This window comes from Alexandromys fortis, unplaced genomic scaffold (assembly GCF_014885135.2).
Source record: "Alexandromys fortis isolate MF-2015 unplaced genomic scaffold, M_Fortis_MF-2015_v1.1 scaffold_312, whole genome shotgun sequence".
NCBI lineage: Eukaryota > Metazoa > Chordata > Mammalia > Rodentia > Cricetidae > Alexandromys > Alexandromys fortis.
In genome coordinates, this window is record NW_026068184.1 from 481248 (window position 1) to 502985 (window position 21738).

Sequence of the window (21738 nt, forward strand, 5' to 3'; positions counted from 1 at the left end):
AAACAACCTAAATGCCCCTCGATCGAAGAATGGATAAGGAAAATGTGGTACATTTACACAATGGAGTACTACACAGCAGAGAAATAATGGCAGCTTGAACTTTGCAGGAAAATGGATGGAGCTAGAAAACATTATTTTGAGTGAGGTAACCCAGACCCAGAAAGACAATTACCACATGTACTCACTCATAAATGGTTTTTAGACATAAAGCAAAGAAAGCCACCCTACAAACCACAATCCTAGAGAACTTAGACAACAATGCGGACACTAAGAGAGACTTACATAGATCTCATCTACATGGGAAGTAGAAAGTAGAAAAAGACAAGCTCTCCTGAGTAAATTGGGAGCATGGGGACCTTGGGGGAGGATTAAAGGGGGAGGAGAAAAGAAAAGAGGGGAGTAGAGAAAAATGTAGAGCTCAATAAAAATCAATTAAAAAAAAAGCTGCTTTTGGTCACGGTGCTTTCATCCTAGCAGGAGAAGACCAACTAAGGTAGAATTTGGTACCAGGAATGGGGTGAATGGGGTACTGCTATGCCAGACCTGATTGTGTTTGGAAGGGTTGGAGAAGGACTTTGGAACTTTGGCCTAGAAAAGCTGTTGACTGTTCAGAGCATAAAGAGCTGTCGTGAGAACTCAGAAGACAATACTGAGAGCAGCGCAAACGACAGGCCTAGCCTGTGAAGGTTCAGAGTGACCTTCCGGAGCCTCTTAAAGGCTCTACTGCGACTGTCCGATATTCTGAATGATGTTCTGGTCATCTGGGGCTGAGAAACTGACTGTGATTAACAAGAAACCATTAAAGTAAAAATAGAGCTGACTGCGCTTGCTTCTGGGGAGACAGGCAGAGATGATCCCATAGTGGGGGGCTGGCCTGTGGTGGAGCTGACTTGCCTAGCATGTGTGACTTGTATGTGTGAGGTCCTGGGTTTAGTTCCTGGCATGTATGTGTATGTGCGCGTGCACACGTACACACATACAAACACACCTCTCTTAACTCTTTCTAGCCTGCAATAAATCCTGGGTTCAAGATTCAAGCTTATACATTAGTTTGTTTCTCTTTTATAGCAACACTGGGTCTAACTCTGCTGGACAGATGGGGAAACTGAGGCTCAGAATGGTTCAGTAACCTATCTAGCTGGTCAACATGCCTGGTATGAGGATTGATTGTCACTGTTAACTTGACTGGATTTTCAATTGCTAGGACACACACCACATCCATCATCCATCCAGAAAATGTCCACAGACATGCCCATAGGCCAGTCTGCTGGAGGCAATTTCTTAACTGAGGGATGAGTATAGGGGTAATAGAAAAAATAGGAAAAAAAAAGCTGGGAAGATAGTTCAGTTGGTGCAGCATGAGGACCCAAGTTTGATCCTCAGAAACCATTAAAAAGAAAGTGGTGTGAAACGGAGTGTGGCTGACATCTGTACATTTGTAATCCTAGCACCGAGGACAAGGTGGAGGCGGATCCCTGGGGCTCCCTGGCCAGGTAGCGTAGACTAATTGGAGAGCTCAAACCTAGTGAAATACCATGTCTCAAAGAAGCAGGGTAGACAGTGCCTGAGGAATGGCACCGGAGGCCGTACACACACACGCACGCACACACACACGCACACACACACACCATACATGCTTGTGTACACAGAAGAGAAAAAGTGAACCAGTAGAAAAGGGCATGGTTCCCCTCAGCAGCCATGAAATGTCACACCAAGTCATGGCTGGGGGGGGGGGGCTCCCTGTTCTGACCACAGAGTTAGTGCAAGCTGGGAAGGATGTTCTACAATTTTCTGGGGGGGGGGGGGGTTGCTAAATTTGGAGGTACATCTCATTATCAGCTGCAAGGTTGAGGCTTGACTTCCTCAGAAAGCAAAGCCACCAAGAACTCTCACTTCTGTGTCTCCGGGACCAAGGGGAACTCTTCCCTAAGGGAGGTGAGAGGAAGAGCCTGGGAAAGCGGAGGGGTGAGGCAGGCGGAAACTTTCTAAAGTGCCCCTGGACAGGGCAACCCCACCTGGACCTCCAGGCCTGGGGGTCTGCTGATTATCAGTTCAGGGTGCCAATACCATCAGACAGATCCCCCACTCCATTTCTAACAGATGTTCTCACACAGCTCAGGCTGGCCTTGGACTCACCAAACACCCTCCAAGCGAGTGCCGGATACAGGTGTGCACCAGCCCTGCCCAGTTCATGCTGTGCTGGAGACTGAAGCCCACAGCTTCATGCGTGCTGACCAAGCCAGCCATCTACCGCCTGAGCTACGCGTCCAGCTCAGAACCAGGGCTCAGTGGGGAAGGGGCTTGCTGCTGAGTTTTGATGACAAGAGTTTGATCCCTGGAGCCACATGATGGAAAGAGAGAACCGACTTCTCCAAGCTGTCCTGCTCCGACCTCTGGGCACACCCACATACATGTGCACAGCATAAATAAAGGCTTAGTTTACAAAAGTGAAGCACCCTCCAACAGTGGCCCAAAGAGTCCCTTGCAGGCCCTTACTGAAGGTTTGGTCCCCAGCCTGTGACACTATTTCTTTTTCAGTATTGGCCCTGTACCACTGAGCCGCGTATACCCAGCTCTCCTTAACTTTTTGCAAATCTTTACTTTCTTTACATCATCTCATGTAGCCCAGGCTAGCCTTGAGCTCACTACGTGGTAGGAATAAGAGTTAAGATCTTCCAGAAAGTAGTGAAGTCATGTGAGCTCTGCCCTCATGAAAGAGGCTAAGAGGACAGCCTGGTCCTTCTATCCCTTCAGACACTTCTTTCCTTTCCAGTGTTGAGGACGCCATAAGGAAAAACTATATATAGAATAGGCCGCTGCTAGATGCCCTCTACGCTGCCTCTGTGAAACTGGACTTAACTAGCCTCCGGAACCGTGGAAGATAAACTTTTTTCTGCGGAGGTAGGGGTGGGGTGGAGTTCGACACGGGGTTTCTCTGTGTAGCTCTGGCTATCCCAGAACTTGCTCTGTAGACCAAGCTAGGCTCGAATTTAAGAGATCCACCTGCCTCTGCCTCTTGAGTACTGGGATTAGAGTACTGCGCCACCACCAGCTGGCTTGAAAGATAAAGTTCTATGACTTACAAAGCAACCCATCTTGAGCTTTTAGTTACGGCAGCGGAAACGGACTAAGACTAACTACAAAACTGAAGTTATCAGGTTACAGGGCAAAGCACAGGAGACTAATCCGGTGCCTTCGCTACCCAGCTCAAGAGATGAATGAAAACAATTCTTCCTTTAGTTTGCATGTGTGCATATGCCAAAAATACACCTATGGAGGCCAGAGGACAACTTACGGAAGTCAGTTCTCTCCTTCCACCATGTGGGTTCCCAGATGAAACTCATGTGGTCAGGCTTGATGACAAATGTCTTGCCCACTGAGCCATCTCCCTAGCCCAATGAAAAGAATTTTTTTTCTTTTTGAAACAGGCTCTCACTACCATACCTGCCTCCCACTTCCTTTAAAAGATGTATTTATTTTACTTCCTATGTATGTATGTGTGTGTGCTAGCATGTGTATACACACACACACACACACACACACACACACACATATATGAGGCCAGACAAGGACACTGAATCCCAGGGAACTGAAGTTACAGACGGTTGTGAGCTACCATGTGGGTGCTGGGAATCGAACCTGGGTCCTCGGAAAGAGCAAGAGCAGCCGGTGCTAATTGCTGTTTGCTATTGAGCCACCATCTCTCCAGCCCTCAGTTAAAAGAATTCTGAGAAGCTGAAACCAGGCACTAGGAAGATGGCTCAGTGGCTAAGACCGCCTGCTGTGTAAGCACAAGGACCCGAGTTCTCCGGCCCCTAAACAGCAAAAGAGAAAGGCAGGTGCAGCTGTGTGCCCATCTGCGACTCCAGAGCAGGGGTGAGGATGGGAAGAGAGGACGGGTTACAGAAACAGGAGGATTGTTGGGGCTTGCTGGCTGGATCAGGTGAGCTCCAGATTCTGTGAGAGACCCTGTCTTAAGTAACACACCGGAAAGTAACAGAGCAATTCATGACATCTGAGGTCTCTCTCTGCTCCACAGTGGAACGCACACGCACAAGGACACACACACACACCATTGTGGCCTGAATGCACAATCACAGTCACAAACACACACACATACATGCACGCACACTATTATGACCTGAGTCCTTAAAATATAAAGAAATGAATTTTAGCCATGCATGATGGCACAGACCCGTGATCCAGTACTCAGGCCGAGGCAGGAGGAGCTCCGGTGTGATGCTAGCCTGAGCTATCCAGTGAAACCGTGTCTTGAGAAGCACTAAATGGATATGATGTCTTTGATCTATGCGAAGACCTCACAGCAATGGCGGGACGCGTTCACACATGACTCAGGGTAGAAAGATGTCGTCACATCAGCTTCACTGGATATTCTACAGCATGCGCTTACTTTTTTGTTTGTTGTTTGTTTTGGTTTTTCGAGACAGGGTTTCTCTGTAGCTTTGGTGCCTGTCCTGGAACTAGCTTTTGTAGACCAGGCTGGCCTCGAACTCAGAGACCTGCCTGCCTCTGCCTCCCAAGGGCTGGGATTAAAGGTGTGCACCACCACCACCTAGCAAGCATGTGCTGACTTCTGACCAAGTACCTGCTTTGTGCCAGGCAGTCCTCTCAATGGCTTTACAGACTCCAGTGGTGCACTCATCAACCCTGGTGGAAGGTTCTAGAACCACAGCAGGGAAGGCCCTAGCACTGGTGAGGTCCAGGTAGGAGATCAAGAGTTCACAGTCATCCTTGACTACATAGTAAGCTGGAGACCAGCCTGAGGTTTCCCAACAGACCCTTTCTCAAGAACAAACAAATATTCAAGCTAACAAATAAGGGCCAGCAAGATGGCTCAGCCGGCAAAGGTGCTTGCTCTGCAGCCAGCTGACTTGAGTTGATCCCTAGAACCTACGAGAAAGGTGGAAGGGAAGAGAGTCAACTCCACAGAGCTGCCCTCTGACCTCTACATGCACACCTAGGCAAGAGCACCACACACACAAACATCACAATAAGAATAAATAAGGTTTATTTGTTGGTTTTTGTTTTGTTTTGTTTTTAAAGTGTGTGCCTGCTATGGTGGCGCACGTCTTTAATCCCTGCACTTAGGAGGCAGAGGTAGGCGGATCTCTGTGAGTGAGACTCTGTCTAAAGAAGAGAGATGTAGGGGAGAGAAGCAGAGGTACAAGGAAAGAGAGGGAAGGCAGGTATGAAAATGCTTCATGCCCTGTTGGGCACTGTGAAACACAAACTGTTCTACACATCCAGGCTCCTGCCAGAACAGATACTGTTGCCTGCTCCCTAAACGCCAGAAGCTTGCTCTGGGCGTGATCAAGACAGGCGGCACTATGCACCCCTGAACGGCATCTGTACTTCACCCCCAAGTTCAGCGTCCGATGGCTCCCCCTTGGGCAGACACCGGATGCCATCAAATATTCACCAGTGGCATCAGCTGGTGAATCTACTGTCCCCGGTCATTTGTACCCTCGTTCAGAAATAACAAGAGCTGGGAAAATTGTTCCCAGAGCTGTCCGCTGAAACCCAGGTGAGACTCTGCTCTGCAGGCCAATCAAGGAACTAAAGGGTTATGGGAAGAATCAGTCACTTTAACATCCAGGGAGGCTTTGGGTATCATATTGTCACAATAACAATTATGTAAAATGTTTTCTCCTACAGGTGTAGCTGGGCATGGTGGCACCTGCCCGTAATCCCAGCACTTGGGAGGCCAAGGAAGGAAAATTGGGAGCTCCAAGTTAGTCTCAATTATAAGGTGATAATTGATCTGAATTAAAAGAGAGAGAGAGAGAGAAAAAAAAAACGTAGCTCAGCAGTAGAGCACTGGAATCCCCCAATGAGGTGCTAGGGACCTGACTCAGTGGCAGAACGCAAGCCTAGAATCTCCCAATGAGGAACTGAAGATGTGACTCTTGTCTAGAATGTCCCAATTAGGGCTAGGGACCTGACTCAGTAGAAGACAAGCCTAGAATCCCCCAGTGAGGGGCTGAGGACATTGTCAGTGGTAGAACTCTTGCCTAGAATCCCCCAGTGAGGGGCTGAGGACATTGTCAGTGGTAGAACTCTTGCCTAGAATCCCCCAGTGAGAGTTGTGGAACATGGCTCCATGCTACATTTGTTTAACATTTGCAAGGTTCTGGGTTCCATCCCTAGTATTTCAAAAAGGAAATCAACAGATCAATTTCCAATGGCAGCTAGCTGTTTATTTTATTTTTTTCTTATTTGTTTTGTTTTGTTTGAGACAGGGTCTTGCTATGTAGCTCTGGATATCCTAGAACTCACTCTATAGCGAGGTGGCTGGAATAATGCGGGCTTGGGGTCAACTCTGAAGCTCTAGGCTACCAGAGTGAGGCTTCAAACCAAACATGGCCGGAGAGGAAGGGTCAGAGCAGAAAGCAACCGGGACCTCCCATGGGAATGGGAAGCAGGCGTGGAGGGCCAGGGCTGGGAAGGTTCTCTCGGCAATACAGCCCAGGGTCTGTGTTCTTCACAAAGAACCGGGGACAATGGCTTCTGGGTTGGGTGCTGGGCTACTCAATGATTAATGAGAATCAAATATCACTTTTGTTTAGACTCCAAGCTAAAAGGGGAGAGAAGCCATCAATGTGCAGCCTCTGTGCTCACAGATCCCAAGAGCTTCGCCAGTCCCTACAGGCTAAGCACTGGGGTTGGCATTTAAGACCTTCCTGGACCAGCCACAACTAACCAGCCAGCTATTTCCTGATCTCCGATCTCTGTGCCCAGCCTCACCCAATGGGCTGTGCCCATTCCTCTGCCAATGAGCAATGCCCTTCGCTGTTCAAGCAGAACCAACTCCACCCAGCCCTCCAGAGCTAGCCAGGTCATTTATTTTACTACTGGATGCGCGCGCGCGCGCGTGTGTGTGTGTGTGTGTGTGTGTGTGTGTGTGTATGTGCGCGCGTGTGTGTATATGAAGGCCACTTTGGATGCTGGTCCTCAGGAGCCATCCAGTCTGCTTGTGTATGGGTGTGTGTATGTTGTACACACGTGTGCACTTGTGTATGTGGCTCACCCATATAGCCACTGCAGAGGTCAGAGATTGACATCAGGACATCCTCCTCAATCACTTTTCCACTTTTTGTTTCTTAAGCAAGCTCTCACGATGTAGCCCTGGTTGATCTCGAACTCACCGAGCTCCACCTGCCTCTGCCTCCCCAGGGCTGGGATTAAAGGCGTGCGCCACCACACATAGCTCTACATTCTATTTTGAAACATGATCTCTCATTGATTGAGTAGACTGGCTGCCAGCAATCTCCTCGAATCTGTCCGCCTTGAGCACAAGGGTCATAGACATATACCCTTGCCTAGCTTTTACGTGAGTGCTGGGGATCGAAGCCTGAGCCCGGCTAGTTTAGTGCTTTACACACTGAACTGTTACCCAAGCTTCCAACTTTTTTTCTTTCCAAGACAGGGTTTCTCTGTGTAACAGCCCTGGCCGTCCTGGAACTAGCTCTTGTAGACCAGGCTGGCCTCAAACTCACAGAGATCCACCTGCCTCTGCCTTCTGAGTACTGGGACTAAAAGCGTGCGCCACCACTGCCCAGCCTGACTCGTTCTTGAGACAGGATCTCTTGCTGGTCCAGAGCTCCCTGATTCAGCTAGGCTGGCCAGGAAGCCCCAGTGATCTGCTTGTCCCCCACCTTCCCAGTGCTTGGATGTTCACCACTCCACCCAACTTTCCCCCCACGTCTGTTTCTCATACAGCATCTGAACTCTACTTTTGAGTCCCATGGCCCTTTAAACCTGCTCAGAGCCTGTACAGACAGCTGCCTGCTGTCTGGCCCATTTGTCCCAGGGAGCAGGAGGCCTTGGGGATTCATTTCTTTGTGCCCTTCATCCAAGCACTTGGTACATCAATGATAGGAAATACCATAGAATTCAGGAGGGATAGAAAGAAGTAGAAGTATCAGAAAGTACCAGAAGTAATGTGCCTAGTCAGGGATAGGCCAGGTAGCAAGATGGCTCATTGAATACAGGTGCCTGCTGCCAAGCCTAAAGACCTGAGTTCTAGCCCTGGAACCTACATGATAGAAGGTGAGAACCAACTCCCGTAAATTGTCCTCCAACTGCCCAACATGCTCTATGGTATATACATGCATGTACACACACACACACACACACACACATACTCATAAACGGGAGGTTGTTTTCTTTTGTAGCCCTGGCTGTCCTGGACTAGCTGTGTAGGCTAGGCTAGCCTACACTAAGAAATCAACCTGCCTCTGTCTCCTGAGTACTGAGATTAAAGGTGTGCACCACCACCACCCAGCTAAAAACAATTTTAAAGACTTTAAAGGTAGAAGTCCTTGACCCTGGCAAGCTGGAAGGAACTTAAACGGAAGCAGATGGAAGCTCAAGGGCCATCTGGAGTAGCAGCCATGGGACCCTAAACTATGGTTCAGACAGGTGAGCCTTTAATGTTGCTCTGACAACTTCAGAAAAGACCAGCCAGTCAAGTTTCTCCCCATGCTGTAGAGAGAACAACTTGATGAAGTTGGGTTTCCCCTTCCACCATGTAGGTCCCAGGAATCAAACTCAAGCCACCAGGCTCAGCAGCAAATGCCTCTATCCACTGAGCCATCTTCATATAAGTTGCTATTATTATTATGTGATATGTGAATGGTGTGTAGAGGTCAGAGGACAACTTAATGGAGTTGGTTTTCTCTTCCACCTTCACAGGGGTTATGAGACTTGAACTCGGGTTATCAGATTTACATGGCAAGTGCTTTTTGAGCCATCTCATCAGCTCCCCCCCCTTCTTTTTGTGCATGTATGTGTGCCCTGCAGGTTCAAGTGAGCACATGTACACGGGGGGGGGGGGGGGCAGATATAAATCTCAGGTGTTCCTGCCTGCTCAGGTGCTACTCATAAGACTTAACTTGCAAAGGAAGCTGGAATGGGTGGACCAGCAAGCACGGGAGGCATCTTCCTATCTCCACCTTCCCAGAGCTGGGATTGCAAGTGTGTGCACCTGGGTCTGTTTCCACAGGGCCCTGGGACTCAATTTCTGGTTCTCATACTTGCACTTTAGGGGCCGCGTTATTTCTCCAACCCTCAGGAGGGTTTTGTTTTTGTTGTTGTTGAGGGTTTCAAGTTGTCTAGAGTACAAACACGGGATGGGGGCAGGGTCTAGTCGTTTGGTACCACCCCACCACAGAAAGACAAGAGCTCAGGGGACCCCCTAACCCAGCCCTTACCACAGGTGCTGAGGCTTAGCCTCTTGGAAAAGGTTCCTGCCAGGGGAAGAAAATTCACACCTGTCTCAACGCTTTGGTCCAGAACCAAGAACTAGGGCCTGAGGTTTTGCGGGGACCATGGACTTGCCTTCTCTAGGGTAGCTTTGTGCCCTGAAAACGCACCCTCCGCAGAAAATTGACCTCAAGCCTTCTCTATATGCCACAGGTCCCCGAGTCGCCTACAGCCACACACAGTCAGACTCCAAGTCTATCTGCTTTCCCCTGCCTCCCTGGGACTCTCAAAGTCATAGCCCACCCTTTGGGGGAGCGCGCCTCTCCAATCTGAGGCAAAGATGGGGAACCCAGGTGTAAAGGCAGCCAGTGTGGCACTGGTTTCCCTGGAAAAACCTGCAGTGCCCTCCTGAGATATCACCTCCATCCCTCCAGGAGCCTCCAAATGACATCCTGATACCCGCTGAGAGCCACTCTTGGTCTCAATGAGCAACAATTTTGGCCTCTCCTGCAGTATTTGGAATGGGGGCGGGGCTGCTCTGAGGCAGGGAGCAGACCCCACCATTCTAAAGGAACCAAGAGATTAGATATTTAACGGGCCAAGAAAGGGGTCGCTGCTCCCAGGCTCACCGAAGCTGAGGCTTACAAGTGACCAGTCTATAACATAGCCCTTCCGAGGGCGCGCGCGCTCGCGGGGTGGGGGTGGGGGTCGTCTCGTTCCCGCCCCCTCACTTTGGCCAAAGCCAGGATTTCTCCTCATTCGCCCTCCCGGGGACACCTGTACCTCCCAGCCCACAAACCTTCCAAGTAGATCCCCAGCCCTGCGCGAGCAGGGGGCTCCGAAGGGATAGCAGAAGCCCCCTTCCTGCAGCGCTGCCCTCCCTCCTCCGCCTCGCAGGTTGACTAATTTAGGAAAGGGAGCCCGGCCCAGGGCAGCCCTGGCAGCTGGAGAGGCGGGAAACCGGGAGCCCCAGCCCTGCGGGCCAGCCGCCTCCAGATCCTTGGCCGGGTTCTCCCTTTCTCCCAGCGCTCTGCGGAGCGGGGCCAACAGGCAGGAGAATCAACAATCCAGAAAACTTTCAACGGATCACGCTGCAGACTAGGGGGAGGGGGAGATGGGATGCGAGGCGGGTGGGGGCGGGGAGCTCGGGGACAGAGCCTCGGAGCTCTCACTTACCATCTTGTTCACATCCATGACCGAAGCGGTAGGGTGTCCTCCCCACACCCAGGGAGATCCCGGGTACCCCCCACTGAAGACTGGTGGCGGCTACTGCAGCCCCGGGGGTGCCATGCTGCTTGCTGGCAACGGCGGCCAGCGGGGGCCCTGGTGGTGGCCGGCGGCACCGCTGCTGGACCGAGGACGGCGGGGGCGGGGCGGGGAGGGTAGGGGATGGAAGGGGAGGGGACGGGAGGGGAAGGGCGCCAGCGGGGGGAGGCGCGGTTCTTCGGTGTAGCTGGAGAACGTGCTCTTGAGGGGAGGGGCCCGGGGAACCCCAAGATCCGCCTCAAGAAGTGAGGACACCGCGCGATGGATTCCGGGACCCTGAGGTCCCTAGGAGCACAGAGAAGAGGGTGTGATTTGAATAACAAAAGGTCTCTTTCGGCAGCTGCCCAGGCGGATGGGATGGGATCACTGACGAGCCGGGAGCTGGGGGCCACCAGGAAGTGTGTGTGTGTGTGTGTGTTGTGCGCTCGCGCGCGCGCGCCCATACATGCATGCAAGCATGTGTGAATGTATGTGTATGTACGCCGCGTGTGTTTCCGTGGAGGGCTCCGTGGGACTCAGGAAGTGCGCGGGGGAGGTGGCAGAAGGGGCGGGAGAGATACCCCCTCAACCACGACTGTGCGCATTCCAGCGAGGGCAGGGGTCCAGCCCCTTGTCCCTTCTCCACTTGGCTTCCCCCCCATGGACAAAGAGGTAATTGAGAGGCTGCAGTTGGCCTCCTGAGGCTAATCCCCGGAGGCCTCCCATGCGAGGCTGGGGGCTCCAAACAAATGGGCGAATGGAAATGACGGTGCTAGGTATCCTTCCTCTCTAGCTTTCAAGGGGCAGGCCCTCGCTCCCAAGTAGCAGCAAGCCTGTCCCTTTCTGAAGGAGAGACTGGCTGCCTGGCTTCTAAATTGAGTGTCTACGCCCTCTCAGAACCCCTACCTTCACAGCCCAACCCTGCTTCCCCGCCAACTTCCCATCCTTGGAGAATCCCTTGGCTGGCTCTCCGCTTTGGGAGACACAGCTTGTGTCTAGAGCAGGACTCCAAGCAGAGGCTCCTTTGGTGTAAGGTTTCCCAGGAGACAGAAGTCTTCCTCCTCCCAAATCAGAGGCAATCTGGTTCGTGGTGTAGTTAAGACGCCAGGGCTCTGACAGTCCACTAGGCCAACTCTTCCTTATACAGGCAGGAAACTGAGGCCCAGAGGAGAGTGGATTGGCCCCTAGTAATAAACCTCAATGCAGACAGTAGCCCCCAAGCCGCAAAGGGCTCCCAGAGATGCCCTCCAGTTGGAGCACACAGCTTTACAAAGCTTTGCATTTTGCATGTGTGCAGTGTAGGAGGAGGGAGGCGGAATGGAGGCTGGAGGGCACAGGTCTTCAGCGATCCCTTTGTGTATAAGCACACTCAGGTGTCACACTGCGCGAGTGTGGCAGTCAGCGGTCAACTTTCAAGAGTCCATTCTCTCCTTCCATCAAGCAGGGTCCTGAATAACAACTGGGTGATGGGGCTCGGCAGCAAGCACCTTTGTCAGGCCTCCACCGCATCTTTTGAGACCGGGTCTCTCACCGATTTGGCTGGGCTGATGATTGGACAGTGAGGTCCAGGGATACACCAGTCTTCCCTTAGCCACACTGGGATGACAGACAGTGTGCCCAGCTTTTCACATAGGTTCTGGGGATCTAAATTCAAGGGCTCTTGCTTATGTGGCAAGCTCCTTACTAAGCCTGTGCCCCCTCTCTTTTAAGTTATTTGATGTGTGTGTGTTGCCAGCATGTATGTCTGTGTACCATGTGCACGACGCTCAGGGCCTGTAAGGGGTCAGAAGAGGGCACTGGATTCCCTCGAATTGGAGCTGCAAATGGTTGTGAACCACAGTGTGGGTTCTGGGCACTGAACCTACGTTCTCTCCAAGAGCAGCCAGTGCTCTTAGCCTCAGAGCCATCTCTCTGGACCCTGGTTTTGTTTAAGATGGTCTCACTGCGTAGCCCTTCAGCTGACTTGGAATTCTCTATATAAACCAGGCTGGCCCCTCACCCACAGATATCTGCTTGCCTCTACCTCCCTAGTGGGACTCAAGACCTGCAGTAGGCTTCACAGACTTTCTTTTTCGAGACAGGGTCCCACAAAGCTCAGGCTGAGGATGAGCTTGATAAAGACTTTCAAAGGAGAAGGGATAGGTCCCACCCACTACCAGGAAGTAGACCCCGCGCCTCTCAGTACCTACAGGAAGAAGTCTGCTGGGCGGGCTAGCAGCCCCCTCCCTTTGCAATCTGGGTTCTTATCAATGAAACTGGGACTTCATTGATAAGAACTGGTGGGTGTGTGTGAGCAGGCGATCAATTGGAGTGATCTACAGAGAACTGTGTGCAGGAGCTAGGCGTAGTGGCAATCCCAGCACTGAGGCGGGGGATGGGGTTTCCTGAGTAGCCTGGGCTACACAGCCAGGACCTACAATAAAAAGATGCTGCCTCAAAAAGAGTCAAAAAGTCTGTGAACCATCAAGCTTGGAACTGGTTGGCAGATCAAGGAGTCCCAACAGATGCTTTTTATTTGAGTGTGGGCTTCTGGTGTTATTGGCTTCTTTTTATTAATTAATTAATTTATTTATTTATTTTTGGTTTTTTGAGATGGTTTCTCTGGCTGTAGCCCTGGCTGTTCTTGTACTCACTTTGTAAACCAGGTTGGCTTTGAACTCACAGAGATCCCTCTGCCTCTGCCTCCAGAGTGCTGGGATTAAATGCATGTGTTACCACTGCCTGGCTGGCACATACACTCCTAATCCACTGAGGCATTTCCTTAACCCTTGTCTTCACCTTAGATTGTGACCTAGTAACATAAATTTCCAGCTTCTGGACTCCATGGCTGTGAGAAGACAGGATTCTGTTTCTGTTTTTAAATTACAGTTATTTGGGGTGTGCATGGGTAGATCATAGGACAACTTGCAGGAATGAGTTCTCTTCCCACCATGTGAGCCCCGAGCAGCAAACTCAGGTCCTCGCGTTGTTGGGCTTGGTCGCAAGCACCGGAACCATCGAGCCATGATGCTGGCCCCAGGATTCTGATGTTTTAATTACTAAGCTTGTGGTCAGCTTTGTTAACAGCAGTTACAGGAGATGCACACGGGTCAAAGGTCAGCAAGTGCTGGTGCTCCGGCTTTGGCACTCAGCTGCCCAAAGGCTGTGATGCTCTTTGAAGGCTAACTCACCTTGAAGCTGTGACAAAGGAGGACAGGCTAACCAGGGGCAGGGCTATGACTTCCTCCATTTACAGGGGTAGGCAAGACCAGTGCAAAAGTGCCTTTTAAAAAAAACCAGCCTCTGGGGACTGGCAAGCTGGCCCAACAGGTAAAGATGCTTGCTGACAAGCCTAAGGATCTGAGTTCAAACCCTGGGACCCACATGATGAAAGGAGTTCACCGACTCCTATAAATTGTCATCTGATCTCCACATAAGGATGTGTGACCCTCATATGTAAATAAATGTAATAAAAATTTAAAGCAAAAACATCCTCTGAACTGATTCACGTGCCTCCAGTCTCTTCTCTCATTCTTCTTACAGTAAATTAGCTACAATTAATTAATAATAATAATTAACAATAAATTATAGCATACCTTAAATAACAAGTATATGTTATTTTGTACCAAGATCCTTAATGCTATAGCCTCCCCTCCCTCCCTTACAGTCTGCCTTCTCCTAGCTTTCCACCCCTCCTCCTTCCTCAGGCTGCTCATCTCTAACAATTTAGTGAGACCCTGTTTCAAAATAAAAAGCCTAAAGAGGGCTGGGGTGTGGCTCAGTGGTAGAGCCCCTGCCTAGAATCCCCCAGTGAGGGGCTGGGGTGTGGCTCAGTGGTAGAGCCCCTGCCTAGAATCCCCCAGTGAGGGGTTGGGGTGTGGCTCAGTGGTAGAGCCCCTGCCTAGAATCCCCCAGGGGCTGGGGTGTGGCTCAGTGACAGAGTGCTGTCCTAACAGGTATGGAATCCTCAGCATCACAAAGAAAGTTTGAGGGAAAAGAGGTGAGAAGGCTGCCATTCCTTGACAAACCTAAACAGAGGCTGTTGGATATGTCCTGGAGGAGGCTGACACCTACTGGTGACCAGATTTGTACAGCCAGCCCCATACACACCACACCAATGGCCTTGAGTGTCAGGCCAGGGCAGGACCTTGTTACAGGGTATTGTGCTGTAGAGGTGTTAAATTTCAGTAATCCCGAGTAATAATGCTATTTATTAGTAATCAATCGTCCTTGTCAAAGGGCCTTTGAGGTCTTAGTTGTGCTATTGTAAAGCTCTCTGCAGGGCAGTGGTGTTTACAAAATGCCTTTTGGTTTATTACTTCATTCAGTCCCTATGAGCCATCAGGGAGGCTGGGGCAGAATGCACTGTCATGACTACATGGATACTTCCTGATGGAGCTATAGTTTTGGTTGTGAGCCTAGCCTTTAACTGCTGAGCCATCCCTCCAGGTCTCCTGATGGAGTTATAAGGAATGGTGACCATGGAACCTCTGGATAAGTAAAAATGGGCCGGAGGTTCTTGTTTTTTTTTTTTTTTTTTTTTTTAAAGATTTATTTATGTCAGGCATTGGTGGCGCACGCCGCCTTTAGTCCCAGCACTGGGGAGACAGATCTCTGTGAGTTCAAGGCTAGCCTGGTCTAAAGAGCTAGTTCCAGGATAGGCTCCAAAGCTACAGAGAAACCCTGTCTCAAAAAAAAAAAAAAGATTTATTTGTTTTATGTATATGGCGCTCTATCTGCATGTACATGCATGTACACCTACATGCCAAAAAAGAACATCAGATCCCATTAGAGATGGTTGTGAGCCACCATGTGGTTGCTGGGAACTGAACTCAGGACCTTTGGAAGAGCTGTCAATGCTCTTAACCATTGAGCCATCCCTCTAACCCCCTTGTATTTTTTCACAACTGTTTATTATGTGCAAATGGTGTGTGTGTGTGTGTGTGTGTGTGTGTGTGTGTGTGTGTAGGTCAGAGAACAACTTTCAAGACCATTTCTCCACTTCTGCCATGTGGGTTCTCAGGATCAGACTCAGGTCAGGTCTTCAGGCTTGCTGGCAAGTGTCTTTCCCTGTGGAACTACCTCCCCAGCCCCTATTTTTCTTATTTAGAGACAGGGTCTCATGTAGCCCAGTTGGACCTCAAATTCTCTTACACAGCCATGCTGGCTTTGAACTTGATACTCCTGCTTCCACCTCCCATGCACCGGAATCACTGGCATGCGCCGCCATACTTGGCTGTTTTGTTTTTATTATTTTATTGTTTGTTTTGTTACTTGGTCTCTCTGGGTAGCTAATACTGGCTGGGAATTATTTATCTATTTATTTTTATGTGTATGAGTGTGTTGTCTGCATGTCACATGTGTGCCTGGTATCCATGGAGTTCAGAAGAGGACATAGATCCTCTGGAATTGCAGTTAAAGATGGTGTGTGTGGGGGGATAGGGGAACTGGAGCTATGACTTAGCAGCTAAGAGCACAAGCTGTTCTCGCAGAGGACCCAAGTTTGATTCCCAGCACCCACATAATGGTTCACAGCCACCTGTAACTCCTGTCCCAGGGAATCCAATGCCTTCTTTTGACCTCCACGGGGACTAGGAACACATGTGGTAAACAGATACGCATAGAAGACAAATCATTCACACAATAAAGATATGAATGTATGTATGCATATAGAAAGTTGTGCGCCTCCATGTGTATTGGGTCCTGAGAAACATGAGGTCCTCTGGACGAGCAGCCGGTGCTCTTAAACCCTGAACCGCCTCCCCAGCTCCTGACGTCCCTCCAGAGTGCTGGGCTTGTAGGTGTACACGACCACACCCACCGTAAGTTTCTGCAACTTTGTCTACTATGCTTTAATTTCCACAAGAAAAGATGGGACCGGGTTGTGGCTCAGTGGGTGGAGGGCTTGCCTAGCACGAATGAAGCCCTGAGTTCCACTCCAGGGTCCTGTAAACCCAGCATGGTGCTACATACCTGGATGTCTTAGACTCGTCCTCAGAGAGACAAGTCTAGCGTTCTGAATGCCCAGAGCTGTTCCCAGTCTTGTCACCCGCTGTGGTCCTGAAAAAGCTGAGTGTCAGTAGCTCTGGCCCACAACAGGTGCCGGGGCCTCAGGTCCCCTGGTGACCTGCCATAGACAGTCATCTGTGGGAAGGATACCCCCGTATGTGTTGTGTTTGCCTAATGGAGCAAACAGGAGGGTAGACTGCAAGCTCCCCAAATCTCCCTCAAGGGCACTGGAGCGACATCACCCAAGTCCTGGCAAGGGCGACTGGATAAAGACCCAGTTACAGGGCTGAGGACGTGGCTCAGTTGGTAGAGGGCTTGCCTAGTGTGCATGAAGCTCTGGGCCCATCCCTGGCATCACATACACAGGGCATGGTGGCATACACCTGCTGCCCGAACACTCAAGATTTGGAGGCAGGAAGATGAAAAATTCAAAGGCATCCTTAGCTGGATGAGTTAAAGAACAGTCTGGGCTACATGAGACCCTGTGTCAAACAGCACCAACAGCGTAAAGAGATGGCCCCCTCGGCAAAGTCCTTGCTTCATAAATGTGAGGACCCATTTAATCGTCAGCGGCCAATGGCCAGGCTAACTACTGCTGCACAGGCTCGGAATCCCAGGAGCTGGGAAGGAGAATGTCTGGGGCTCGATGGGCTGTCAGTCCAGCCTACTCAGTAAGTTCCAGGTTCAATGAGAGACCTTGCCTTGAAAAGCAAGAGAAGGCTAAGTGAGTAAAGGCATCTGCCAAACCTGATGACCTGAGTTTGATCCCCAGATCCCACATGGTGGAGGGAGAGAACCCACTCCCGAAAGTTGTCCTTTGATCTGCACACGCCCACTGGGGCATGCGAGCGTGTACACGCGCAGGTGCACACACACACACACTAAATAAAATATTATTAAAAAATATTTTTGCTCACTATGTAGCATTGGTTGTCCTGGAACTCAAAATATAGCCCAGACTGGCCTTGAATTCAGAGATGTGCTGCCCGCCTCTGCCTCCTGAGTGCTGGGATTAACAGCCTGGCACCGACCTCTCACCATCTGTGTGTGCACACACAGAACAACAATAAAACAAAGAAGCCTAGTTACTGCTGCCTGAGCCTGCATTCGCCCTAATAAACGGCGTGTAGCTATGCTTTGCCACAGGATGGATGCTCGCTCACCGGCGGCATGCTAGGCTGTGTCTGCGCAGCCCTATCTATCACATAGCCTGGATGCTGAGCCACTCTGAAGATGGTACCCAAGCCCCCATAAGTAATAATGTCTGCTTCCTCCTGTAGCCACTGTCCACTTCGACTTGGGTCAGCTCAGCTCAGCAAAGGCTCCAATCACTTTCCGCTGGCAGTCTGTCTGTCCTTTAGAAGAGAGGCCATCAGCAAAGACAGATCTGCCCCTGGACACTCTGGGCACCAGCTGGGGATGCCAGAGCTGTCCCTGGGGGAAGGCTGAGAGCTTTGGCATCAATGAGTAATGAGAAGAGGATGGAAGCGCCACTCAGAGCCAGCAAAGGTCAAGTGCTCTGTGGTCACCCCAGCCAAGGTCAGTCTGGGGCACCGCCCCCACGAGCTTAGCAGCACAGTCAATGACAAAAGGTGTCTGGAAGTGTGGCCTCCTGGGCTGGCGAAGGACTGGCTGGCTCCTAGGGGGGACCGCTGAGGAGTTTCAAGTGTCTTATCTTCTGGTACCCACTCAAGTATATAAACCCAGAGGACTCAGCCTTGATATTTTTTGTCTATATGCATGTCCGGGGGGGGGGGGGTAGAAGTGAATCTTGGGTATTGTTCATCAAGCATTGTCGTACTGGCTGGTTTTATGCCAACTTGACACAAGCTAGAGTCATCAGAGAGGAGGGGATCTCAATTGAGAAAATGCCTATATATGATCCGGCTGTAAGGCATTTTCTTAATTAGTGATCAATGGGGGAGAGCCCCACTGTTGTGGGTGGTGCCACCCCTGGACTGGTGGTCCTGGGTTCTATAAGAAAGTAGGTTGAAGCTGGGTGGTGGTGGCGCACACCTTTAATCCCAGCACTCAGGAGGCAGAGGCAGGTGGATCTCTGTGAGTTCGAGGACAGCCTGGTCTACAGAATGAGTTCCAGGACAGCCAAGGCTACACAGAGAAACCCTGTCTCAAAAAACAAAACAAGAAAGAAAGAAAGAAAGAAAGGAGGGAGGGAGGGAGGGAGGGAGGGAGGGAGGGAGGGAGGGAGGAAGGAAGGAAGGAAGGTCAAGCAAGCCACGACAAGCAAGCCAGTAGGCAGCAGTCACCCATGGCCGCTGCATCAGCTCCTGTCTCCAGGTTCCTGCCCTATTTGAGTTCCTGTCCTGACTTTCTTTGATGATGAACTATGATGTGTAAGTATAAGCCAAATAACCCTTTCTTCCCCAAGTTGCTTTCATGGTGTTTCATCACAGTAATAGAAACACCAAGGTTTATGTTGTATGTATTTATTTAGGGACCAGGTCTCACTACATATCCTTTTTTTAAAAAATATTTATTTATTTATTATGTATACAATACTCTGTCTTGTGTGTATGTCTGCAGGCCAGAAGAGGGCACCAGACCTCATTACAGATGGTTGTGAGCCACCATGTGGTTGCCGGGAATTGAACTCAGGACCTTTGGAAGAGTAGGCAATGCTCTTAACCACTGAGCCATCTCTCCAGCACCTCACTACATATCCTTAACTGGCCTGAAACTCAGAGACCTGCCTGCTCTGCCTCCTGAGTGTGGGAACTAAGTGGGTGAGCTACCATGCCAGGCCCCTGCCTTAGTATTTTAGGTAGAGTTTTTCATTGGCTTGGGGCTCACTGGAGGCTAGTCTGCCTGGCCAATAATTTCCAGGCATCCATTTGTCTCCTGGTGCTTGGACCATAAAGCCTGTGTCACTGTGCCTAGTCTTCTTAAAATAATTATTTTAGGGGCTGGAGAGATAGTTCAGTGGTTAAGAGCACTGACTGCTCTTCCAGAGGACCATGGGATCAATTCCCAGCACCCACATGGCAGCTCACAACTGTCTGTAATCTCAGTTACACCCATGGCAAACACCGATGCACTTTTTAAAAAATCAATAAAAGTGATTCTAAAAATTAAAATAATAATAATTTTTTAGGGGTGGTGGTGTATAGGCTTCCAGGTCTCAGGTAATTCCAAAGCTCACAGGGACAGGACATGCAGGTTAACTCTGGATCCCAGGCCTGACAAGCAACTGGCCTCTGCATTACAATCATTTGAGACACTGGTCCTATTCTAGGGTGTCTGATGTCACCTATTTCCAGACAGGCTAGGCATCAATATTTTAAAGCTACCCCAGGACATTGTGACATACAGTCAATGCTGGAAGGAAGCCTTCTGGGATTCTTTTTCTCCCAGTGCTAGGAATAAAAATCCAGCCCTACACTAGTTGATTCAAGTCAAGGGCTCTACCACTGAGCCACACCCCAGCCCCTCATTGGGGGATTCTAGGCAGGGGCTCTACCACTGAGCCACACTCCAATTATATATAAAATACAATATTCTGTTTGCATATATGCCTGCAGACTAGAAGAGGACACCAGACCTCATTACAGAGCCATCTCTCCAGCCCCCCACACTCAAGTTCTTATAGCCAAAACTAGAAACATGCCTAACAACCAGAGTCAGGACTGAAGAACCCTACCCTGGTCTTGTCTGATGCCAACATAGGGTGCAGGGAGGAAGAACCGTGGGACTTCCCTTCCGGCCTATACAGGGAATTTCCAAGCTTCTACCTGGAACTTTCCATCCCTTAGCCACAGACTACCTATGGAAGTTATAAGCGGGGATCTCCAAGCCCTTCATCCCTTGGAGACCTCGTTCTCCCTTTATAATGCCACTCAATCGTAGATGACCCAGGCCTTTGCTCACAATTTCCAAACAGCTGAGGTATTGGGAAAGGACCGCCCCCTCCATCCCGGAAGAGCTCTGCAAGAGTGACCCAACAGGGAAGAACACCGAGGCCGGATCTTCAGATCCTAACACTGTTGGGTTCCGGGATGCCAAAAGTGGGGCGTGGGTGGCCGGCAGTGGTGAGGGGCCATACTCAATTCACAGAGATGGCTGGGAGCCGCTCAACCAAACCCCTGAGTCAGCACCAGCTTGCATGCGCTCCTGGGCCCTGCCTGCTCATCAGCCTGGGCTGGGTCCTCCACGCAGGCAGCAATTTTGAAGCGCCTTGGTTTCCCAGCCCAGAAAACAATTAGCTTCATCCTCTAAGAGGCCAAGGAAATTTCCAGGGCTCTTCCCTAAGAGCCCAGGCTGGCGGTGATCCTCCTGCCTAAGACTCACGTGTGCTAGGCAAACAAACGTGCGCCATAACACCAGCCTCAGATACATCTGAGGTAGAGATGTGTGCGTACAAGTGTTGCCCCAGTGGACCACGCAGAGGACAAGGATGCTGGCTCAGAGATGCCTGCGGTGAGACTACCAGCTTCCTTGCCCTGGGGAGGCGAGCAGCCAAGGTAATTCCACATTATTAGAGCTTCTCAAGAAGCCGGCCCAGCCCAGCTGTTGAACGGCAGCAGTTTACAGGCCCTGGGGGAGAGCAAACAGAAGGGAAGACAAGCCCCCTCCCTAAATTGATCCGGGGTTATTTTTAGCTTCCTGTTCATCCCTGGGCTTCCTTTTTTAAGAATCGCAACTCAGACTTCGAGCAAAAGCCACGTAGCAGGGTGCAGCTGTTCCTGCAGGTAGCCCTCGGAGGGAGCGCTTGCAAGCACGGGCCTGAATGAAAAGGAGGAAGGCAGCAGCGTGTAAAGGTGCAGGTTTCTAGCACTCAAGAGACTGAGGCAGGGGAATAGGTGAGTTTGAGCCCAGCCTGGGCTATACAGTAAGATCTTGCTGCAAAAAGAAAAGTCTGGTGTGGTGGTACACGCCACAGCTCTAGCCCCAGGAGTCATTGAGGACTGAGTAGACGGCTTGCTTGGCAGAGTGCTTGTTTTGCACACATGAGGTCCCGGATTCAAGCTCAAAGAAAGAAAGAAAAGAAAGGAAAAGAAAAGAAAGAAAAATAGTGCATGGAGCCAGCAGAGCTGGATCTTTCAGTCCCTGGTACTTGGGAAGCTCAAGCAGGAGGATCCCTCAACCGAGGAATCTGGGCCAGCCTGGACTACATAGCATGACTTCCATCTAAGTCAATAAAGAAGTGAATAAGTAAACAGCACGGTGGAGTTGGATACAACATGAAAATAAAAGCTGCATGAAATTAGCTAAAATCAGCAAGGATGAGTCCAGGGGGGGCCTTCCTCTTCTTAGGAATGTCCG

The 21738-nt window shown here is 50.4% G+C and overlaps 1 protein-coding gene across 6 annotated transcripts in view; it reads right to left on the minus strand.

The window, feature by feature from the left end:
- The window catches only part of Hip1 (huntingtin interacting protein 1), a 122712-nt gene that overhangs the window by 59580 nt on the left and 41394 nt on the right, over nt 1–21738 (minus strand). The window contains exon 1 of one of the 6 annotated variants that reach the window (XM_050129296.1): nt 10402–10571. The exons of the other annotated variants lie outside the window; for them this stretch is intronic. Coding sequence (XP_049985253.1) covers nt 10402–10419 — 18 coding nt within the window. The 5' untranslated portion in view covers nt 10420–10571. Of the gene's footprint in view, nt 1–10401; nt 10572–21738 lie in introns of those variants that run through there. 6 annotated transcript variants of the gene reach the window in all.